The 21,308-nt window shown below is 47.6% G+C and overlaps 1 protein-coding gene across 2 annotated transcripts in view; it reads right to left on the bottom strand.

Moving 5' to 3' along the window:
- JPT1 (Jupiter microtubule associated homolog 1) overlaps window positions 1–21,308 on the bottom strand; it is a 30,304-nt gene that overhangs the window by 1,383 nt on the left and 7,613 nt on the right. The window contains exons 2-5 of one of the 2 annotated variants that reach the window (XM_030208309.1): window positions 20,512–20,660; window positions 17,806–17,838; window positions 17,717–17,775; window positions 9,777–9,795 (exon numbers count right to left, since the gene is read on the bottom strand). In XM_030208309.1, the coding sequence (XP_030064169.1) occupies window positions 9,777–9,795; window positions 17,717–17,775; window positions 17,806–17,838; window positions 20,512–20,660 (260 nt within the window). Of the gene's footprint in view, window positions 1–9,776; window positions 9,796–17,716; window positions 17,839–20,511; window positions 20,661–21,308 lie in introns of both variants that reach the window. The other variant, XM_030208307.1, reaches the window with a different exon arrangement.

Raw genomic sequence — 21,308 nt, 5'->3', positions numbered from 1 at the left:
TGGTGTCTGCAACTTTACAATACAGTACCTACAGCATTCAAAGTAAATGCTTACCAGTTCGTTCATCACTGCTAGAAATCCCTGTGTGAAAACATGCTAGGGTGGCAACTTTGCTTGGTTAAGTGGCACGGCCCAGCACACTGTTCAGCACTCCCTGCTTGGAAATCTATTGCCTGTAGAAGTTATCAGCTCATTTCCAGCACTTCAGCTGACCATTACATGGCCAGCTGCCAGTTCACTTGGGGTTCTAAGTACAAAAGAACAAGGGTGGAGCGAGAATCTATTATGGCCTTGATTCTGGCAGCAAAGAGGACTATAACGTAAGCCTGGAAGACGATCTGGGGACCTACTTTTTAATCCTGGAAAGGGGTTTGTGAGTAACTTTGCAGATACAAGATTATATGACCACATTATATGACCAAAAAGAGAGATAGATAAGGAAAAAATAGAACCCAGATGTTTGTTAAACATGGGAGGGGGGGCCGAATCCGCCTCACCTGTCAATTTCAGACATTACAAATTTCAACTCTACTATGCCTCTTATGTATAGTATATCTGACTTTTATAAATATAGCATTGAGAGATTGAGATTAGAGACTGCCACGGGGGAAAGGCCATCTTTGCAAAAATTCTTAAAACAAAGAGAAGAGTGGGTAAGGGAGACACTGCTGAATTTCAACTCAGATTTGATTTTGTTAACCCTTCATTTTATTTGTTTTGGAATATAGATTTAGGTTTGCTAATGGTTTCTTGTAATTATTTTTCAATTGCTTGCATATAAAAAGATTGTTAAATCTATTATTAGGTATATAAATTTATCATTAAGTATATAAAGCTTGTACTGTTCTTTCAGAATAAAGATGGAACAAAAAAATATGAGCCACGCCACTGTGTTGGCATCTGAATCCACTCCAGCCTCAGTGGTTGAAGTAAGCTGTCACTGCCTCTGCAGTTTACAAGTGGATTAAAAGCACCTGCACTAACACAGGCAGTGTGTATAATCTGGTCTACCTGAACGACTAGGTGTAATTTAGAGAACCAGTCAAACAGCAACTGAAGCAGAGCTCAAGCTGTTCTAAAAAAAAAAAAAAAAAAATTACTTTAGGATATGCTCCAAAACGCCAATCTGAACTTTCAGGACATGTCAAAATAAAGAACTTTGCAGTAATGGCAAACCTCGAAGTCGTTAACTATAAGGAAAGGAAGGGGGGGGGGGGGGGAGAAGTTATCCTTTACTGTTCAGGTGGGCCTGTCTGCTCAGGAAGCTACACTTTCATTATATGAGAGTTAAATGAAAGGTTATGGAGGAGGTAGAAGAATTATTTAAATGAAGATGTAATAAAGACAAAAATACTGCTTGAAGTTTCTGGCTATGATGAGCACCTTAAGCAAGTGCAGTCAAGAACTGAACATCTCGTCTTCGACCAGTTGTTCACAGTCCTTTCCACCTCCAAGTTTTAAAAATACCCCAAAGATATTCCTTCAGTTTTGGAAAGATGGAAAGTCACACAGCACCAAGTCTGGCCTATATGGCAGATGACATAAGACTCTGGTTTTGCATGATATATAAAGCCTAACATTGTCATATAACTAAAATTTCCTTCTTGTGCTTCTGAACTTCTTAATGATTCTTTGAAAGTTTTCAGAGTTGAAACACTTGTGAAAGGCTGACAAACAAGGGGCAACTGGAGGGTCATTCATGTGACCCAAGTCCATTGCTGCCGTGGGTCGGTCATTTTGGTTTTGATCACACAATCAGTCCTTCGTTCTTGCTCCACAATCTTTACTTTTTTTTGGCCCAGTGACAATACTCACCATAAACAACCTGCATGTAAGCACTGAATTTCAATTGAAGGGACTCCCAACAGTCAGACATTCTAGCATCTCACATTGTTTAAATCACACCGAGGGCTCACTACATGCTTCCATTTCCTAAGCAATAGCCAAACAGCCTTTTCACATAAACACTTTTCACCAACCAAGGTGAAGAAAGATTTCAAAGAACACCTGTTGTAACATCGGTGCTGCCATCTGTTGATAAATTATGGAAGTAGAGGTATTACATTTCTTCATTCAACCCTTATACATTAGGGATGTGCATTTCTTTGAAATATAGCAAATGCCAATTAAATTTTAGTTTGCATCAATAGATTTTGAAATAGCATGCAGTTTTTAAGATTACACAACAGCCACCCCACACCTGAAAACTCCTGTGACAGGACAAAGCTTGGGAGTGCATACCTTACTGTATTTTTTGCCAAGGGGTAGGGTGCTTCTCATTAGTGCTACAAGCGCTTCAGAAGCTAGAGATTCTTGGTAAGTACCCTACAGTCCACTTATGACAAAAGCCATTAAAAAAATGCCCAATAAGAGATCCAAACTGGGGAAAAAAATCCCAATGTAAAGATAATTGTTACAAATCTAAAGGCTGTAAAGTTTGCAGAACAGATGCTTTGCTATGAACTGGTTTTCTCTGGGTGAGAATGCCGAGTAGCTCCATTTTGGCAACAGACTAATGGGCAAGAAAACAAGCCAGGAAGTTTCAGCCGAAAACAAATCAATTCTTGAAAAGAGATAGTGAGATATTAATGTCTAGCCACCTGGACACCTGATTTTGCTGAACTTAAACACAGCATGATGCATCTCCCAGCGATTGTTTCAGATCCATCAGAACCTAGTGCACAGATGTGCCAGACTGCCTTGTGGCAAATGCAGCCAGAGGATCTGCAAACTTACTACATATCTTTTGCAGATACACAGTCTACTGTTATCATTTGCAAAAAAAGGCAAGCTTTAACCTTTCTTGCTCCCGGTTAAGTCCCTCTTTGTGGCAGGTTGGACAGTCTCAAAATACAGCTCAAAAACTGTATTTCTATCATAGAACTTTTGCCTATATGTATGCTTTCTAGCTCCAGCATCTCCATTTCACAGGTTTACAGGACTCTAGTGCACCCAAGCCAACAACGCTCACTTTTTCAAGCAGGAGCCCCTCAGGCAAAACAGCTTCAGTTTGAAAGCCAGGATCATTGCTGGACAAAGTAGCTTGTATTCAGTGGAATGAAGGGGAGGGGTGCACGGAGTATCCTTCTAAGAAAGGATGACAATGACTGCTTCACAGTCTTGTGTCTGAAGATTGGTCTAAGAGCATGAACTCTTGAACTATCTGCCATTTCTGATGCATCTCCAAGTTTAATAGGGCTTTGGATCCTAATAAGAGTGTGAGTGACTTGAATCTGAAGGTGGCAGATCTGATTAGGAGTTCAGGTTTTTCTGAATGGAGCTTCAGGGCATCTTCTTGGTCCTTAGTTAACAGTAAAGTTTGGCTGTCAGTTGTACTTGAAGGTTCTGTGAATCTTGCAAATATTGTAGTTTAAAGACACACGACCGACCCATCTTTGTCCTTAACTGCCCTTACTGAAGTACAGACAGCTGCAGCAATTCAGCACACCACCCTATCAATGACTCATACAGAATCAGGCTGAAATCCTGGTGTGGTATACCAAGATTGAAGAAGTTGTCTCTTAGCCATAGGGGAAACCTTACTCAAGTACATATACTGAATCCATCTGTCTTCCTACACAACTTAGCACTCCTTACTAATCTGCTTTGCAAGCATTTTTTTTTAATTTTTTGAAGTCTTTATTAATAGATAATACAAAACATCTGAAACATAGTACAATATGCAAGCCATAGTACATGTCATTTATGTAGGCCAAAGTATTCTCAAAAGTTCACGTTTATACAATACAAGTCAAAGTGATTATTGCTCCATGTACCAAAAAGTAAGTAATTCTTATTGCATTGAAGTGTCAAATAAATTAGTCAGATTTATGGTTCCAAAACTTCACATTTTCAGAGTTTTCATTTATAATATTCTATTATTTACCCATCCCTCCCTCCCTGCCCCTCCCACCCACCCTTCCGGCACAACTTTAACAGAAACCTTAAATCAAGTTATACATGAAGAAGAAAAGAATCCCAGATCTGATGCCATCTGCCTAATTGGTTATGCCTCTCTGCTAGAAGTCTTTCCATCTCGCAGGTGTATCTCAGTTTTTGGACCCATCTAATGATAGGCGGAGTCATGGGCTGCTTCCAACATGCAGCAATTATAACTCTTGCGGCAGTTATGGCCTGTCCCACAAATATATGTTGGTTTCTGGAAAGGTTCACTGCTCCCCCAAAAAATAGAAAGAACATTGGGCTCCATGGCATTGGGCTGCCCGTCCATCCTTGTAACCTACTATGAATCGATCTCCAATAGGCCCTAACCTTCTTACAGGTCCACCATAGGTGGCCAGCTGTGCCACGTACCCCACAACCCCTCCAGCACAGCCCCGTCAATGTGGGGTAAATACGCTGAAGACGCTCAGGTGTCAAGTACCAACGATACAGCACCTTCACCGCATTCTCCCGGAAGGGCACATGAGACGACACCCTCACCACTGCCCGCTCCAACCTCTCCCATGTAGCTTCCTCCAGTTCCATACCCAGCTCCCTCTGCCAACCCTTCCTATGAAGTGTATAGCTCGGGGATTGTCTATTAATAATGTGATACAGGCGAGAGACCAGCCCAGTAGTCGTAGGAGGACCTTCACAGATAAGCTCTATCGCTGTTTGTTCTCTGGCCATAACCTCCCGAACTGCCCTTGTCTTAAGAAAGGATGCCAATTGAAAATAGGCGTATCGATCAGATCCCACTATCGGGAATTTCTCAAGAGCTGCAGAGTAGGACAACAAATTCTCGCCATCAAATAAATGGCCCCATTGTCGTAGTCCCTCAGTGTACCATCTTGTGAATATTCCCCTTGTCGTACCTGGGTAAAACAAAGGATTATAGGCTATGGGTGACAGACGAGATAGTGTTGTGCGCCGGAGTGTGAACATGCTATCCCAGTTTGAAAGGGTAACATATATTGAAGGACATAATCCTGTTTCCAGGGACCTAAGTGAGCCCGGTATCCACATAAGGGCCCCCAAGGACCTATCACCTAGGGTATATTGTTCAAGCTGCACCCATTGCCTATCTGGGTAGTCCTGGAACCACTCCACTGCTGCGCGTGCCTGAACTGCTCTATAATACCAGGCCAAATTGGGTACTCCCAGCCCTCTCCTCGCCCTATCCTGATACAGAATCGTACGTGCTAAGCGTGGGCGTTTCCCTCCCCAGATAAAGCGCATTATTCGATCTTGTAGCATTGATAGAAATCTACGTGGCATGTTGATTGGAAGGGCCTGAAACAAGTAGAGCAGGCGCGGTAAGACATTCATCTTTACTGCTGCTATTCGGCCAAACCACGAGAGGGTGATATCCCCCCATCTACCCAGATCCTCTGTAATTGCCTCTCCCAAACCTTTATAATTAGCCGAAAAGAGATCTGATAGATCTGCTGTCAAGTTAATCCCCAGGTAGCGAATGCTCTTAGCCGCCCATCTAAATGCGTAGGAAGTCCTCAATGACTCCATAAGCTCCGTCGGAAGGGTTATGTTTAAGACTTCAGATTTGGACATATTAACTTTAAATCCCGACACAATCGAATATTCCTCTATTTCCCGCAGGAGCCCAGGGAAAGTGGTCAGGGGGTTAGTGACAAATAACAGAACGTCATCTGCAAAAAGGGCTAATTTATGTGTTCTCCCACCCATGGTGAGTCCCGATATGTTGGGGTCAGCTCTCAACCTGGTTGCAAACGGCTCCATTACCATTGCAAATAATAAAGGAGACAAAGGGCAGCCCTGTCTAGTGCCTCTATGTAAGGGTATCATCCCTGAGTTACCCCCATTGACACGAACACAGGCTTTAGGGGAGCTATAGAATGCTTGTATCCATCCACAAAACTGTGGTCCTATCCCAAAGGTCTCCATCACCTTGTACATAAATGGCCAATGCACCCTATCAAAAGCCTTTTCGGCATCTAAGCTTAAGAGACAAAGGGGTTTCTTCATTCTCTTAGCCAAGTATATTAAATCGACCACTCGCCTAGTGTTATCAGTTGCTTTTCTATAAGGGACAAATCCCACCTGATCAGGATGAATAACAGCTGGGAGCAAAGGTGCTAGACGGTTGGCCAGGACTTTAGCTAGAATTTTGACGTCAGCATTTAAGACAGATATAGGGCGAAAGGATCCACAATCCTTATGATCTTTATTCGGTTTGGGCAGTACTGCAATCCATGCTTCCAACATGGAGGTGGGCAAAGACTCCCCTTTCCCAATCAAATTAAATAAATCAGCCAACAGGGGGGCCAATTCAGGGGCATATTTCTTGTAAAATTCATTCGGGAAGCCATCTAAGCCTGGTGATTTACAGGAAGGTAAATGTTGAATGGCTTTTTGGACCTCAACCGGAGTTACCGGTGCATCTAGGGCTGCCCTCTGCTGGCTGGTTATAGAGGTCAGTTCACTCTCTGCCAGATAATCCAGGATAGCATTTTCAGGTGGATTGGTCTCCTGCGCATATAGTTTCTGATAAAATTCACTAAAGCGTTTCCTTATGGTCTCAGAGGTGTTCAACAACTCTCCTTTCGAGTCCCTAATGTGAGGGACCGTTCGGTCCACTCTTTGCCTACGCAGCTTTATTGCCAGGAGTCTACCTGCCTTATTAGTAAACTCGTAGGATCGGACTTTGTTTCTGGATTGTAACCAACTTAGCTGGTCAGAATAAATTGTATCCAGCTGGAGCCTCTGTCCACGCAGCTCCTCCAGAACAGAGGGGGAACCACCTGATTTATGCTGTGCCTCTAGGATCCTAATCCTGTCCAAGCACTGTGCCAGCTGGGCCCTCCGAACCCTCGCTCGCCTACTAGCTAACTGTATGAAGTACCCTCTTGAGACTGCCTTCATAGCATCCCATACCACGCTAAGGGGGGGGCCCGATTCCATGTTGAACTCCAAATACTCCTTCAGGACCTTCCTACACCCCTCTACAGCCTCCCCCTCCAGCAATAGGTCTGTGTTAAGTGTCCATCTTTGATCTTTGGCCTCAGCTCTGATACTCGACAAGGTTACCCAAACTGGGGCATGGTCTGAAAATGTAATGTTGCCAATTTCAGCTTTCGGGCCCCTCTCTGCTAGTGTAACGTCGAGGAAGATATGATCGATCCGGGAGTATGAGTTGTGTACAGGAGAAAAAAAAGTGTAGTCTTTGGTCGTCATATGAGTTAATCTCCATACATCCAGGGTGCCCAGTGAACGGACCAAAGAGCCCAGTGCCACCGAGTCCCTAGACGTTGGATGTTGAAAGTTCCCAGATCTATCCAACCCGGGGTCCATAACCTCGTTGAAATCACCCCCCATAATCAAAGAACCCCGAATAAATGCAGCCAGAGTGTTTTTCACCTTAGTGTAAAAGGACCCCTGATGTTCATTAGGGGCGTAAATCGAAGCAAGCGTGAGATCCACCTGATCCAGGACAATTTGCAAAAGTAAAAAACGCCCTCCCGGGTCCCGCCTAATTTTCTTTACTTGGACTGATATTGTTTTGTGGAACAGAATTGCCACCCCACGTTTTTTGGAGTCATCAGCAGAGGAAGCGAAGAAGGAGCATGGGTATTCTGGATGAGCTAACAGCCTCTCATGTGCCCTACGGAGATGGGTCTCCTGCAACAATACAATGTGCGGCCTAAACATCTGCATCTCTTTGAAAAACTTCTGTCTTTTCTGAGGCATATTCAGCCCCTTGACATTATATGATAAGATTTTTAAGTCTGTATTCATGCCTGGGATATTACATCAGCTTTCTCTCCCTCCAAGAGGGATCCATCCACTTCATGTCTTTGTTCTATCCAATACCAGTTGTGCTCCCTTCCCTCCCTAACCCTCCCTCCCCCTAGTGATGACCCTCCCCCTACCCATGTCCCCCCCATCCCCCCATGTCTAGCACCAACTAACGGGATCAAGTCCCAGTAGTGGGAAGCGAGGAAGTAACCCACCAGCATTCAGGCAACCCAGCCCCCCCTCCCCCCCCAAATACCTATGTCATCACCAATTTTATGGACCCAGATTGAGCAACCTTAATTACCCATCTTCATGATTGGTCCCTGCCCATTGTTCATAACCTTAAATTTCCCCTCCTCTTAATATCTTGTAACTTATGCAACTTCATTCACAAGGAGCCTCACATCCTTAATTACCATTTCCTCCATTGACTATAATATTAAAGTTCACTTTTGCTAAAGGTAGCATTAATAAACAAGAAACAAAACATATTCAAACTTGAGACAAAGAGTAACACCAATAACTCTTTGCAACATTACCAGCCAGGATATCAATTTCAGCCATTTTTCTTCTGGTAAAGTTCAGGTTTCATCCACAGCCACTTTTCTTTTTGGAATATTTCTTTTAGGAGTGGCAGGAATCCTCTGCCACTTTTGAAGCTTTGTCTTCGTGGCTGGGGCCAAAGCGCCAGGCGGTTTATTAGTCTGTACCAGGCCTGCTCCATGCAGGGATTTCCAAGCTTCCATCATCGACGTCACTCTCATCTTGACCCCCTGAAGTGAGTACATCAAGGAAAAGGGGAAGCCCCATCTATATGTTATCTGTTCCTTGGCCAAAATGTCCAGAACTGGCTTCATGAGTCGTCTTTGCTGCAGAGTGAACTGTGATAAGTCTTGATAGACAGACACAGTGGCCCCACCAAATTCCAAGTTAGACTTTTTCCTGGCGCAGTTAAGCAATTGTTCCTTTGTTTCATACCTATGGAATCGGGTGATAATGTCCCGCGCTCTGTTTTCCTGCCGCTGACCCAGGGATCTATGTGCTCTGTCGATCTCAATCTTTACCCCTTCAGCGTCGGCCCCCAGCAAGCTGGCACACAGTGTCTGTACAATTTGAATAACATCCTCTGTTTCTCCACCCTCAGGAACTCCACGGAATCTCAGATTATTTCTCCTTCCCCTGTTTTCAAGATCATCAAGCTTATATGTTAGATCTATTTGTTTTTGATCTAAAGCTTGGAGATTGGTTTCGACTGAGTGTATGGATTCAGAGTGCTCATCCACCTTGGCTTCTACCTCCTCAACTCTGTTCCCCAGCTCACGGAGGTCAGAGCTCAACGACTCCATTCTTTCCAAAATCTCATCCCTCGATTTATTTATATCAGCTTGTATACCGCTTAGGATCTGGCGAAGTTCGCCTGAGATTCCTTTTTTAATATGCGGTTTCCGCGATTCCGCTAGTGAAAGCGCTGAGTCAGAGTCAGAAGGAGAGACCGGCGCCATTACCTCGTGGCGCTTCGCGGTTTTGGCCGGCCCGCCGTCAGCTGCCTTCTCCTGCACTTTAGCTCGCGCCGAAGTCGCTTTACTCATCTTAAATTCAATGAGGAGCAGCGGAGAACACTGCAGGCCGATCCAAACAGGTTGGTGATAGCTTTTTATAGCTTTTGTAGTTGTCGAGGAACGGGAGCTAGAACGCTAGGCAGCCATCAGCTTCGGTGACGTCACTTCCTCTCCCTGCTTTGCAAGCATTTTAAGATTCAAATGTTACAGTCTGAAGATTGGGCACAATTAAATTGTTACTACTGATATCTTCCATATGGATTGGAGGAAAAAGTATTTAAGACCCTCGAAACTGTTACATGTTCTGACACTAATTAAAGCTGACAACTTATACCATTACTACAGTTTAATCCGTGCAAGGGAGTGTGAAGTTCATAGCTGTTACACAACACTTCATTATAAAATCACATTTTCACGGAGAAAAATAAAACAAGATGTAAAGATGATCTCTTACCAGATCAAATGTAAGACTAGGATCAGAAGAAAAAAAAGTTTACTCACCAAGATCATTTGCATCTCCCTGAAAGAGAACAAACCCGTTTAAGACACATGCACTGTACAAATCCCTTACCACAAGCTATGGCATATGACCACTTTATGGCCAAAGATACTGTGCATAAATTCTGAGAAATGCTATTGTCTATTATTCCTTGTCCACACCAGGGGCGTAGCTATGTGGATTATATATTTAAGTTCTCTTATGATCTTGGGACTGTTTGTATATAAATGTTCATTCTGGATAAAGATTGTAAAAGCAGGGCCCTTTTTCAGCCCAGTGCCTTAAAAAGGTGAAGAACACAAGTTCTGGGTTTTTTGTTTTTTTACTTGACAGCTTTTTAATTTATTTGAAATCTTCCTATATGTAGACTGGTGTTATAAGATTGGAAGTAAAATTAAACCACTTCTGTAACAAAACCTGCACCCCCCCCCCCCCCAGCATACTAGAGTCCTACCTTGCCACCCGCCCTGGTGGTGTAGTGGCTTCTTCAGCTGCCAGGGCAAAAAAGAATCCCACTCTTTCCTGCCCACTGCTGCTACCCACTTTTCCCTTTTGTGCCGCTCCGGAACTCTCCGCTTTTCTGTGCTGCAAGCGCCGCAGTCATATTTTCCCAAAATGGCTGCCGAGACGGACACAGAAGCCTCAGCAGCCGTTTTTAAAATATGGCGGGGCCATCCACGGCACAGAAAAGTGGAGAGCACCGGAGTCAGACAAGCAGCAGCGGACAGGAGTGGGATTCTTTCCTGCCCCAGCAGAGACCACTACACCACCAGGGTGGGTGGCAAGGTAGTAGTAAACGGGAGGGGGATAGCGGTATTGCTGTGACAGTGTGTGGTGGTGGGGGGGGGGGGGAGGTAAGCATGGCAGTCTCTGGCACCCCCCTGCCATGCATACCCTGTTTACCGCGTTCCACCGGCCCTGTGTAAAAGTACTGCAAGTTACGTAAGCTTATACTGTATGTCTGGAATGTTCAATAAAGACGAAATAAATGGATTTAAAAAAAAAAAAGCACCAGTGCTATATAAACCCTGGCTTTTCCAAGTTCTTGGCCTTAACAATGGCAATTGTCATTGCGGCATAAGGGGTATGATACATACCTGTAGCAGTTGTTCTCCGAGGACAGCAGGCTGATTGTTCTCACGACTGGGTTGACGTCCGCGGCAGCCCCCACCAACCGGAAAAAGCTTCGCGGGACGGTCGGCACGCAGGGCACGCCCACCGCGCATGCGCGGCCGTCTTCCCGCCCGTGCGCGACCGCTCCCGCCAGTTGAATGACAAGCAATAAAGTATGAAACACAACTCCAAAGGGGAGGAGGGAGGGAAGGTGAGAACAATCAGCCTGCTGTCCTCGGAGAACAACTGCTACAGGTATGTATCATACCCCTTCTCCGAGGACAAGCAGGCTGCTTGTTCTCACGACTGGGGTATCCCTAGCTCTCAGGCTCACTCAAAACAATAACCCAGGTCAATTGAACCTCGCAACGGCGAGGGTACAACAGAAATTGACCTACGAAGAACAACTAACTGAGAGTGCAGCCTGACCAGAATAAATTCGGGTCCTGGAGGGTGGAGTTGGATTTACACCCCAAACAGATTCTGCAGCACCGACTGCCCGAACCGACTGTCGCGTCGGGTATCCTGCTGGAGGCAGTAATGAGATGTGAATGTGTGGACAGATGACCACGTCGCAGCCTTGCAGATCTCTTCAATAGTGGCTGACTTCAAGTGGGCCACCGACGCTGCCATGGCTCTGACACTATGAGCCGTGACATGACCCTCAAGAGTCAGCCCAGCCTGGGCGTAAGTGAAGGAAATGCAATCTGCTAGCCAACTAGAGATGGTGCGTTTCCCGACAGCGACCCCTAGCCTGTTAGGGTCGAAAGAAATAAACAATTGGGCGGACTGTCTGTGGGGCTGTGTCCGCTCCAAGTAGAAGGCCAATGCTCTCTTGCAGTCCAATGTGTGCAACTGACGTTCAGCAGGGCGGGTATGCGGCCTGGGGAAGAATGTTGGCAAGACAATTGACTGGTTAAGATGGAACTCCGACACCACCTTCGGCAGGAACTTTGGGTGAGTGCGGAGCACTACTCTGTTGTGATGAAATTTGGTATATGGAGCATGAGCTACTAGGGCTTGAAGCTCACTGACCCTACGAGCGGAAGTAACTGCCACCAGGAAAATGACCTTCCAGGTCAAGTACTTCAGATGGCAGGTATTCAGTGGCTCAAAAGGAGGTTTCATCAGCTGGGTGAGGACGACGTTGAGATCCCATGACACAGTAGGAGGCTTGATAGGGGGCTTTGACAAAAGCAAGCCTCTCATGAATCGAACGACTAAAGGCTCTCCAGAGATGGCTTTACCTTCCACACGATAATGGTAAGCACTAATCGCACTAAGGTGATTCCTTACTGAGTTGGTCTTGAGGCCAGACTCTGATAAGTGCAGAAGGTATTCAAGCAGGTTCTGTGCAGGGCAAGAACGAGGTTCTAGGGCCATGCTCTCACACCACACGACAAACCTCCTCCACTTGAAAAAGTAACTCTTTTTAGTGGAATCCTTCCTAGAGGCAAGCAAGACCCGGGAGACACCCTCAGACAGACCCAACGCAGTGAAGTCTACGCCCTCAACATCCAGGCCGTGAGAGCCAGAGACTGAAGGTTGGGGTGCAGCAACGCTCCGTCGTTCTGCGAAATGAGAGTCGGAAAACACTCCAATCTCCATGGTTCTTCGGAGGACAACTCCAGAAGAAGAGGGAACCAGATCTGACGGGGCCAAAAGGGCGCTATCAGAATCATGGTGCCGCGGTCTTGCTTGAGCTTCAGTAAGGTCTTCCCCACCAAAGGTATGGGAGGATAAGCATACAGGAGGCCGGTCCCCCAATGGAGGAGAAAGGCATCCGACGCTAGCCTGCCGTGTGCCTGAAGTCTGGAACAGAACAGAGGCAGCTTGTGGTTGGTCTGAGAGGCGAAAAGGTCCACCGAGGGGGTGCCCCACGCTCGGAAGATCTTGCGTACCACTCTGGCATGGAGCGACCACTCGTGCGGTTGCATGACTCTGCTCAGTCTGTCGGCCAGACTGTTGTTTACGCCTGCCAGGTATGTGGCTTGGAGGAGCATGCCGAACCGACACGCCCAACGCCACATCCCGACGGCCTCCTGGCACAGGGGGCGAGATCCGGTGCCCCCCTGCTTGTTGACGTAATACATTGCAACCTGATTGTCTGTCCGAATTTGGATAATTTGACAGGACAGCCGATCTCTGAAAGCCTTCAGTGCGTTCCAGATCGCTCGGAGCTCCAGGAGGTTGATCTGCAGATCCTTTTCCTGGAGGGACCACAGACCCTGAGTGTGGAGCCCATCGACATGGGCTCCCCACCCCAGGCGAGATGCATCCGTCGTCAGCACTTTCGTGGGCTGCGGAACTTGGAATGGACGTCCCAGGGTCAAATTGGTCCGGATGGTCCACCAGAGCAGTGAAGTGCGACAACTGGTGGAGAGGCGGATGACATCTTCTAGATTCCCGGTGGCTTGGAACCACTGGGAAGCTAGGGTCCATTGAGCAGATCTCATGTGAAGACGAGCCATGGGAGTCACATGAACTGTGGAGGCCATATGACCCAGAAGTCTCAACATCTGCCGAGCTGTGATCTGCTGAGACGCTCTGGTCTGCGAAGCCAGGGCCAAGAGATTGGTGGCCCTCGCTTCGGGAAGGTAGGCCTGAGCCGTCTGGGAATTCAGCAGCGCTCCTATGAATTCCAGAGACTGAGTTGGCTGGAGATGGGACTTTGGGTAATTTATCACAAACCCCAGCAGCTCCAGAAGTTGAATAGTGCACTGCATGGACCGGAGGGCTCCTGCCTCCGAGGTGTTCTTGACCAGCCAATCGTCGAGATATGGGAACACGTGCACTCCCAGCTTGCGTAGGTAGGCCGCTACCACCACGAGGCACTTTGTAAACACTCGTGGGGCAGAGGCGAGCCCAAAGGGCAGCACACAATACTGAAAGTGCCGTGCGCCCAGGCGGAATCTGAGATACTGTCTGTGAGCTGGCAGTATCGGGATGTGAGTGTATGCGTCCTTCAAATCCAGGGAACATAGCCAATCGTTTTTCTGAATCATTGGCAGAAGGGTGCCCAAGGAAAGCATCCTGAACTTTTCTTTGACCAGGAATTTGTTCAGGCCTCTCAGGTCTAGGATGGGACGCATCCCCCCTGTTTTCTTTTCCACAAGGAAGTACCTGGAATAGAATCCCTGCCCTTCTTGCCCGGGTGGTACGGGCTCGACCGCATTGGCGCTGAGAAGGGCGGAGAGTTCCTCTACAAGTACCTGCTTGTGATGGGAGCTGAAGGATTGAGCTCCCGGAGGACAATTTGGTGGCAGGGAGGCCAAATTCAGGGCGTATCCGCACCGCACTATTTGGAGAACCCACTGGTCGGAGGTTATGAGAGGCCACCTTTGGTGAAAAAATTTTAACCTCCCTCCGACCGGCAGATCGTCCGGTACGGACACTTGTAGGGCGGCTATGTTCCCGTGGATCCAGTCAAAAGCCCGTCCCCGGCTTTTGCTGTGGAGGCGCAGGGGGCTGCTTAGGCGCACGCTGTTGACGAGAACGAGCGCGCTGGGGCTGTCCCTGTGCCTGACGAGGCCTTCGGGCCGGCTGGTTGTACCTACGCTTTGCAAAAGAATAGGGTGCAGCCTGCCGTGCCCGGGAAAAACGCCCACCCGTGGGGGCGGGTGCTGAAGGCGCCCGGTGGGAGAGCTTGTCGAGAGCGGTTTCCCGCTGATGCAGTTGGTCCACCATCTGCTCGACCTTCTCACCGAAAATGTTATCCCCCCGGCAAGGGACGTCGGCCAGTCTCTGCTGGGTGCGGTTGTCCAGGTCAGAGGCACGCAGCCATGAGAGCCTGCGCATCACTATACCTTGGGCCGCAGCACGAGATGCCACGTCACAGGTGTCAAAAATCCCCCTGGACAGGAACTTTCTGCACGCCTTCAGCTGCCTGACCACCTCCTGATAAGGCCTGGACTGCTCCGGCGGGAGCTTATCGACCAGGTCCGCCAGCTGTTGCACATTGGTCCGCATGTGGATGCTCATATAGAGCAGGTACGATTGGATGCGGGTCACGAGCATGGAGGACTGGTAGGCCTTCCTCCCAAATGAGTCCAGAGTGCGAGACTCCCGCCCCGGGGGCGCCGAGGCGGTATCCCTCGAACTCCGTGCCCTCTTGAGAGCAGAATCCACGACCGCTGAGTCATGGGGCAACTGGGGCCGCATGAGCTCTGGGTCAGAGTGGATCCTGTACTGGGACTCTGCTTTCTTGGGAATGGTGGGATTAGTTAATGGTCGCACCCAGTTCCGGAGCAGCGTCTCCTTCAGGACATTGTGCAGCGGTACCGTGGAGGACTCTCTAGGTGGTGATGGATAGTCGAGGACCTCGAGCATCTCGGCCCTCGGCTCTTCCACAGAGACCACGGGAAAGGGAATGCTTATAGACATATCCCGCACAAAGGAGGCAAAGGAGAGACTCTCAGGAGGTGAGAGCTTCCTCTCCGGTGACGGCGTGGGGTCCGAGGGAAGGCCCGTAGACTCCTCTGAGGAGAAATATCTCGGGTCCTCCTCTTCCCCCCACGAGTCCTCATCCTCGGTATCGGACATTAGCTCATGTAGCTGAGTCCGGTACCGGGCCCGGCTCGACGTCGAGGCACCGAGGCCTCGGTGTCGTCGAGCGGTGGACTCCCGCGCCGGCGGGGACGGAGCTCCCTCCATCGACGTCGACGGGGACTCCACCTGCGTGGCTGTCGAGACCGGCACCGCAAGCGGCGGCGGTGTCGACTGCCCCGGCGCCGGGCTAGAGCTCGCCGGCGCCACAGTCATCGGCGCCGAGGGCGCAAGCACCCCCGGCGCCGGCACAGCCTGGCGCATCAGCCCTTCCAGGAGCCCCGGAAGGATGGCTCTGAGGCACTCGTCCAGGCCCGCTGCCGAGAAAGGCGGTGGGGGCCGGCAAGGGTGTCGGTGCCAGAAGCTGCTGGGGGCCAGGAGACGGCACCGAGGTGCCGGAACCCCGACGCGTCGGTACCTCCACCACCGACGGAGATCTCTCCTCTCTGTGATGACGCTTCGGCGTCGACACCTCCTCAGGCACCGAGGGCTCCCGGTGACGGCGCTTCTTGTCCTTCTTCCGGTGCACGTCACCGGTGCCGGAGGGCATGGAGGAGGAGGAGGTCGATCCCCCTCGGTCTCGAGGTACCGGGTCCGACAGGGTTCGGTCCCGTGGCTCACGAGTTGAGGGAGTGACCGGGGCCGACTGCCCACGCGGTCTCTCTACCCCACTCTCGCCGGCGGACCGGCGGGCCGACGGGACCTGTTCTCCTGGGGTCGCTGCCATCGGTGCCGATGTCTCGGGCATCGATACCGGTACCGAAGAACCGGCCTTCGATACCGATGCCGTCGAGGTCGACGTCGAGGGGCCGGCGCAAGTTCCAAAAAGACGGTCCCGCAGAACTTGCCTCGCAACCTGAGTCCGTTTCCGGAGACCGAGACACAAAGCACACGACTTGAGATTGTGCTCCGGCCCGAGGCACTGGAGGCACCAAGCGTGGGTGTCGGTCTGCGAGATCGGCCGGCCGCAGCGACCACACTTTTTAAATCCACTCGGGACCTTCGAGGACATCGACGGAAAAATCGCGTCGGCGAAGTCAAAGTCGGCAATGGTGGCTAAAATCACACCACGAAAATTGAAACCGACCGAGCGGCCACTAGGCCGCAACGAGGCGTCCCCGCTAGAAAGCGAGGGAAAAAGGAGGAGCGCGTGCTCCACACGCGCAAAATTCTTTTTTTTTTTTTTTTTTTTTGGATAACAAACGAAACTGAAAGAAGAAGAGGCCAAAAGGGCCAAGAGCGACGACCCGCGTAAACGCGGTCGAAAATTCCGGCGGCTGAAACGAGAGAGTTGCAAAAACACGACTCTCTCAGTCGCGGGAAAAAAGTAACTGGCGGGAGCGGTCGCGCACGGGCGGGAAGACGGCCGCGCATGCGCGGTGGGCGTGCCCTGCGTGCCGACCGTCCCGCGAAGCTTTTTCCGGTTGGTGGGGGCTGCCGCGGACGTCAACCCAGTCGTGAGAACAAGCAGCCTGCTTGTCCTCGGAGAATGTAAGCTACATTGAGCCTACAAAGAGGTGGGATAATGTGGGATACAAATGCCGCAAAATAAAAATAAAATAAACAACAGTTTACTAGTTCAAAAGTCCTACCTCCAAAATTCAATGAATAGTTAAGCTCTGTAACTCATTGCTGGAGGATGTGGTAATAGTGCTATCTGCATTTAAAACGTATTTGGACAAATTCCTAGAAGTCCATAATCTGATATTAAAATAAGAAGTTGAATCTGATATTAAAATAAGAAGTTGAATCAATATCCCAAGACTATAAAATCTTCATTTCAAAAAAGCAGCAATAATTTTCTTGTTTATCTTAAACACTCCTCCACAGACCCTCAAGCTGGTGACTCTTGACATGGAGCTCTCACCTCTGATTCAAAAGTCACTAGCTGAGGCTCTATGGAGGAGTGTTTAAGATAAGCTGCAATATTTTTTTTTTTTTTAAAGTGGTTTACAGCATTAGGATATTTTAGAGTATTACTATTAGTGGGTTTCCCAATGTATCCCTGGGATCAGCTAAACGTAATTTAGTACAGGATGTGGAAGTGCAGAATCGTCAGATCTAAACTAAAAATCAGAATTTTTAGTCCCTGGGATCAGCAACGTAAGTCTTGCTATTCTTTGGGATTGTCAAGTACTTGTGACCTGGACTGGCCACTGCTGGGGGGCCTGACCCTGTATTGCTGTTCTTACGTTCTAAGAGTTGATTGCATTTAAATGAGCAAGACATCTACTGTGTTAGCAAAATTTGCTAGGTAGAACATGCTATCACTCTAGGCACCAACCTTATCTGCGGAGTCTCCACAATTTCCACCTGAGGAACTTCTCCGAGGGCTGGATTGATCTGAGGAACTTCTCCGAGGGCTAGATTGATTTAATTCCTCATGTACACTAGTGGTCTTGTCCCCTTAAATAGTTAAATGTCAAAGGTGCAATGAGCTACGAAAAAAAAACTTAAGCCACAATCTGTATTTTAAGTCAACATTTGCTTTAAAAAAAAAATCAATTACTATAAGCAGGTTATTGGACCCATTTAATCTCAAATCCATAAGCTGTGCAAGGTCTTTAAATGGAATCAAGTGTATGGTAGGCTTCGTTACAGAGTTTTTAGCCAGTGCCCATGAATATCACCTCAAGGACACACACTACCTACATCATGTAAGTTACTTAACTAGATGAAAGGAAGGGAAATAGCAAAGTAGTGTCTGAAACAGAGGGGCCTATACATAAATGAAGTTGGGAATCTGTCCTAAATACAGAGCCAAATAGGGGGAGAACGCTAATCTTGTCTTTAGCTGCACAATGCAAAGCAGAAACTTTGTGGAATGACCTACCCAACTCCCTCGAAACCTGAGAATATTACAAGTTTACCAACACAATATGTAATAAAAAGGGTATAAAAGTTGGACAATATACAAAGTAGGTACAATCAACTAAGTTCAGAATCAGTGAATGACATAGTAAGCAAACCTCTAGTTTCCTCAGCACAACTGGTTAATTAGGATCAGGCACTTAAGATAATTGAATAAGTAGTAAACCACCCCACTTAATCTCAACTGAGTTTGGGCATGTTGTCCTATATAGGAAGGACATTTGTGTTTATTCTTCTCCATAATAAGGGGTAACTCATTTCACGACAAATTGTGTTTATCGGTCTAGACAATGTTGCAAGATCATTTAACATTTGTGGCTCTATCCATCCACAGTCAGTCGACAAACTGACAACTGAATACTACAGCGACTTATCCAGGAGCAGTCATCCTGCCATAATTATCCCCGAGCAAACTGGAACAAATCCAGTCACAAAACCCTAGCCTAGGTTCAAAGATCATCCAGGATGACCCCTAAAACTTCTGTTCTCTGGACAAAAGGAAGCCAAAAGAACCTTTTCAGTTACTAATATTTTTTGCCACAATGTCTTTCAGGAGAACCTCCTGACAAGCATGGTGGTGAAAGCACAGGGCTACTTTGCTCATCAGAAGCTGGACAACCTGTCATTATTGATAGAATCCCCAAATAATCTGTATAGTGCTATAGGAATCCCCAAATAATCTGTTTAGTGCTATAGAGTGTACACAGCACACTAACCAGCTTATAATTGAAAAAGAAAAACGCCTATATTGCGACCCAAATCGGGAGATAGACGTTTATCTCACAAAAACGAATAAAGCGCTATAATCGAAAGCCGAATTTGGACGTTTTCAACTGCACTCCGTCGCGGATGCGGACAAAGTTGATGTGGGCGTGTCGAAGGCGTGGTGAAGGCGGAACTGGGGCGTGGTTATCGGGCGATCAGAGATGGGCGCCTTTCGCCGATAATGGAAGAAAAATATGCGTTTTTAGCGAGAATTTAGGGCACTTTTCTTGGACCCTGTTTTTCCACGAATAAGGCCCCAAAAAGTGCCCTAAATGACCAGAAGACCACTGGAGGGAATCGGGGATGACCTCCCCTGACTCCCCCAGTGGTCACAAACCCCCTCCCACCACAAAATATGCCGTTTCACAACTTTTTATTTTCACCCTCAAATGTCATACCCACCTCCCTGGCAGCAGTATGCAGGTCACTGGAGCAGTTGTTAGGGGGTGCAGTGGACTTCAGGCAGGTGGACCCAGGCCCATCCCCCCCCCCCCACCTGTGCTGGTAAATGGGAGCCCTCCAAACCGCCCCCCAAAGCCACTGTACCCACATGTAGGTGCCCCCCTTCACCCCTTAGGGCTATAGTAATGGTGTAGACTTGTAGGCGGTGGGTCTTGAGGGGGATTTGGGGGGCTCAACACCCAAGGGAAGGGTGCTATGCACCTGGGAGCTTTTTTATCTTTTTTTTTTTTTTTTTTTGTAAAAGTGCCCCCTAGGGTGCCCGGTTGGTGTCCTGGCATGTGAGGGGGACCAGTGCACTACGACTCCTGGCCCCTCCCACGAACAAATGCCTTGGATTTATTCGTTTTTGAGCTGGGCGCTTTCATGTTCCATTATCACTGAAAAACAAAAACGCCCAGCTCACAAATTGTCGAATAAAACATGGACGTCTTTTTTTTCGAAAATACGGTTCTGTCCGCCCCTTCACGGACCCGTTCTCGGAGATAAATGCCCATGGAGATAGACGTTTTTGTTCAATTATGCCCCTCCATGTCTGCTTCTTGAAGTTTACAGATGAACAAGACTGCCTTTACCACCAAAAGACTAAAGGAGACCATCAGACCATTTATTCTTGAACTAAGTAGAGGAGGCCGGACACTGACAAATAGCTGAAGAGATTGTGTTTTGTACTAGTCAAATCAATGCCTCAACCTGAACTACTGGCGCATTTTGGCAAGACCTGATTTTTCACGCAGGAAGTCTTCAAAAGCTAAAACTATTGCACATGAGGAATTTTGGCCAACTTTTTTTATATAAAACGTAGAGGTTTATCGTGACTTTATAGGAAAGATTCAGTTAAAGGTTTTGGTAACCAACACCTCCTGGAGAAGCCAACTAAGGGGCTCATACATTTCACACAAGAAGACTTATGGGTGACTAAGCTATATATCCTTTTTGTTCAAGTTACAGGAACCAAGAACTCAAAATGGCATAAGCCTGTACCTGGTATATTAGTATGAGAGGCTGTCGACAGTGAGTCTTCAGGGGGCCCAAAGATGTTGGAAGCCATTCTATTCTTTCTCACCGACTGCTGTGGTGTTTCCCCAGTGCCAAGAGTGAAGCTGGAACCCCCACCTGGAGGCCGTAGTACTCTGGAAAGATAGCGCATATCCTAGTCAAATTAGGTAGACAAGATCAGACAGAAATAGCAACGGATACTTCCAAAACCAAAGTACCAAGATATTTGATAGCATTTAGGTTTTCAATTTGTTTTCAACTGTTGACAACCTACACTTTTAATCCTAGCTTTCCTTTACTCAGATGGAAGGGAAAAAAAATCCAGCTTAATCATTAGTAGGGAGACATTAGATCTTACCTGATAATTCTTTCTATTAGTCCTGGATGCCAAGAGAGCTTAGCTCAGAGATCTCTTTTTTCATTGAAAAATAATACGATAATACAAAATTGTCAATGAACAATACAACCATAAACCAGCCCTATTGAGTAAAGCATTGAAACAAATGCTAATAACAGTTTAGCCCCAATTCCCCCCTCCCAAGGTGGAACTCTCTGGTCTAGGAATCAGATGAACAGGAGGTGTCCGGACGTGAGGTCCATTTAACATAAGCTCAGAGATCTCTTGACATCCAGTCCAGCTCCTATTTACAAGTAGTAAGGATAAACCTAGAATAAATACAACTCGCCAGCCCAAGACTAAGCAAACACATTTGGACCTCATCTCTGGACAGTTTGCAGATAAGTGCGGGAACACTATACAAGGTGACAAGTCGTTACTTGAC

The sequence above is a fragment of the Microcaecilia unicolor genome, chromosome 6 (genome assembly GCF_901765095.1).
Source record: "Microcaecilia unicolor chromosome 6, aMicUni1.1, whole genome shotgun sequence".
In the NCBI taxonomy this organism is placed as follows: Eukaryota; Metazoa; Chordata; class Amphibia; order Gymnophiona; family Siphonopidae; genus Microcaecilia; species Microcaecilia unicolor.
This window is presented reverse-complemented; position numbering and strand designations above follow the sequence as displayed.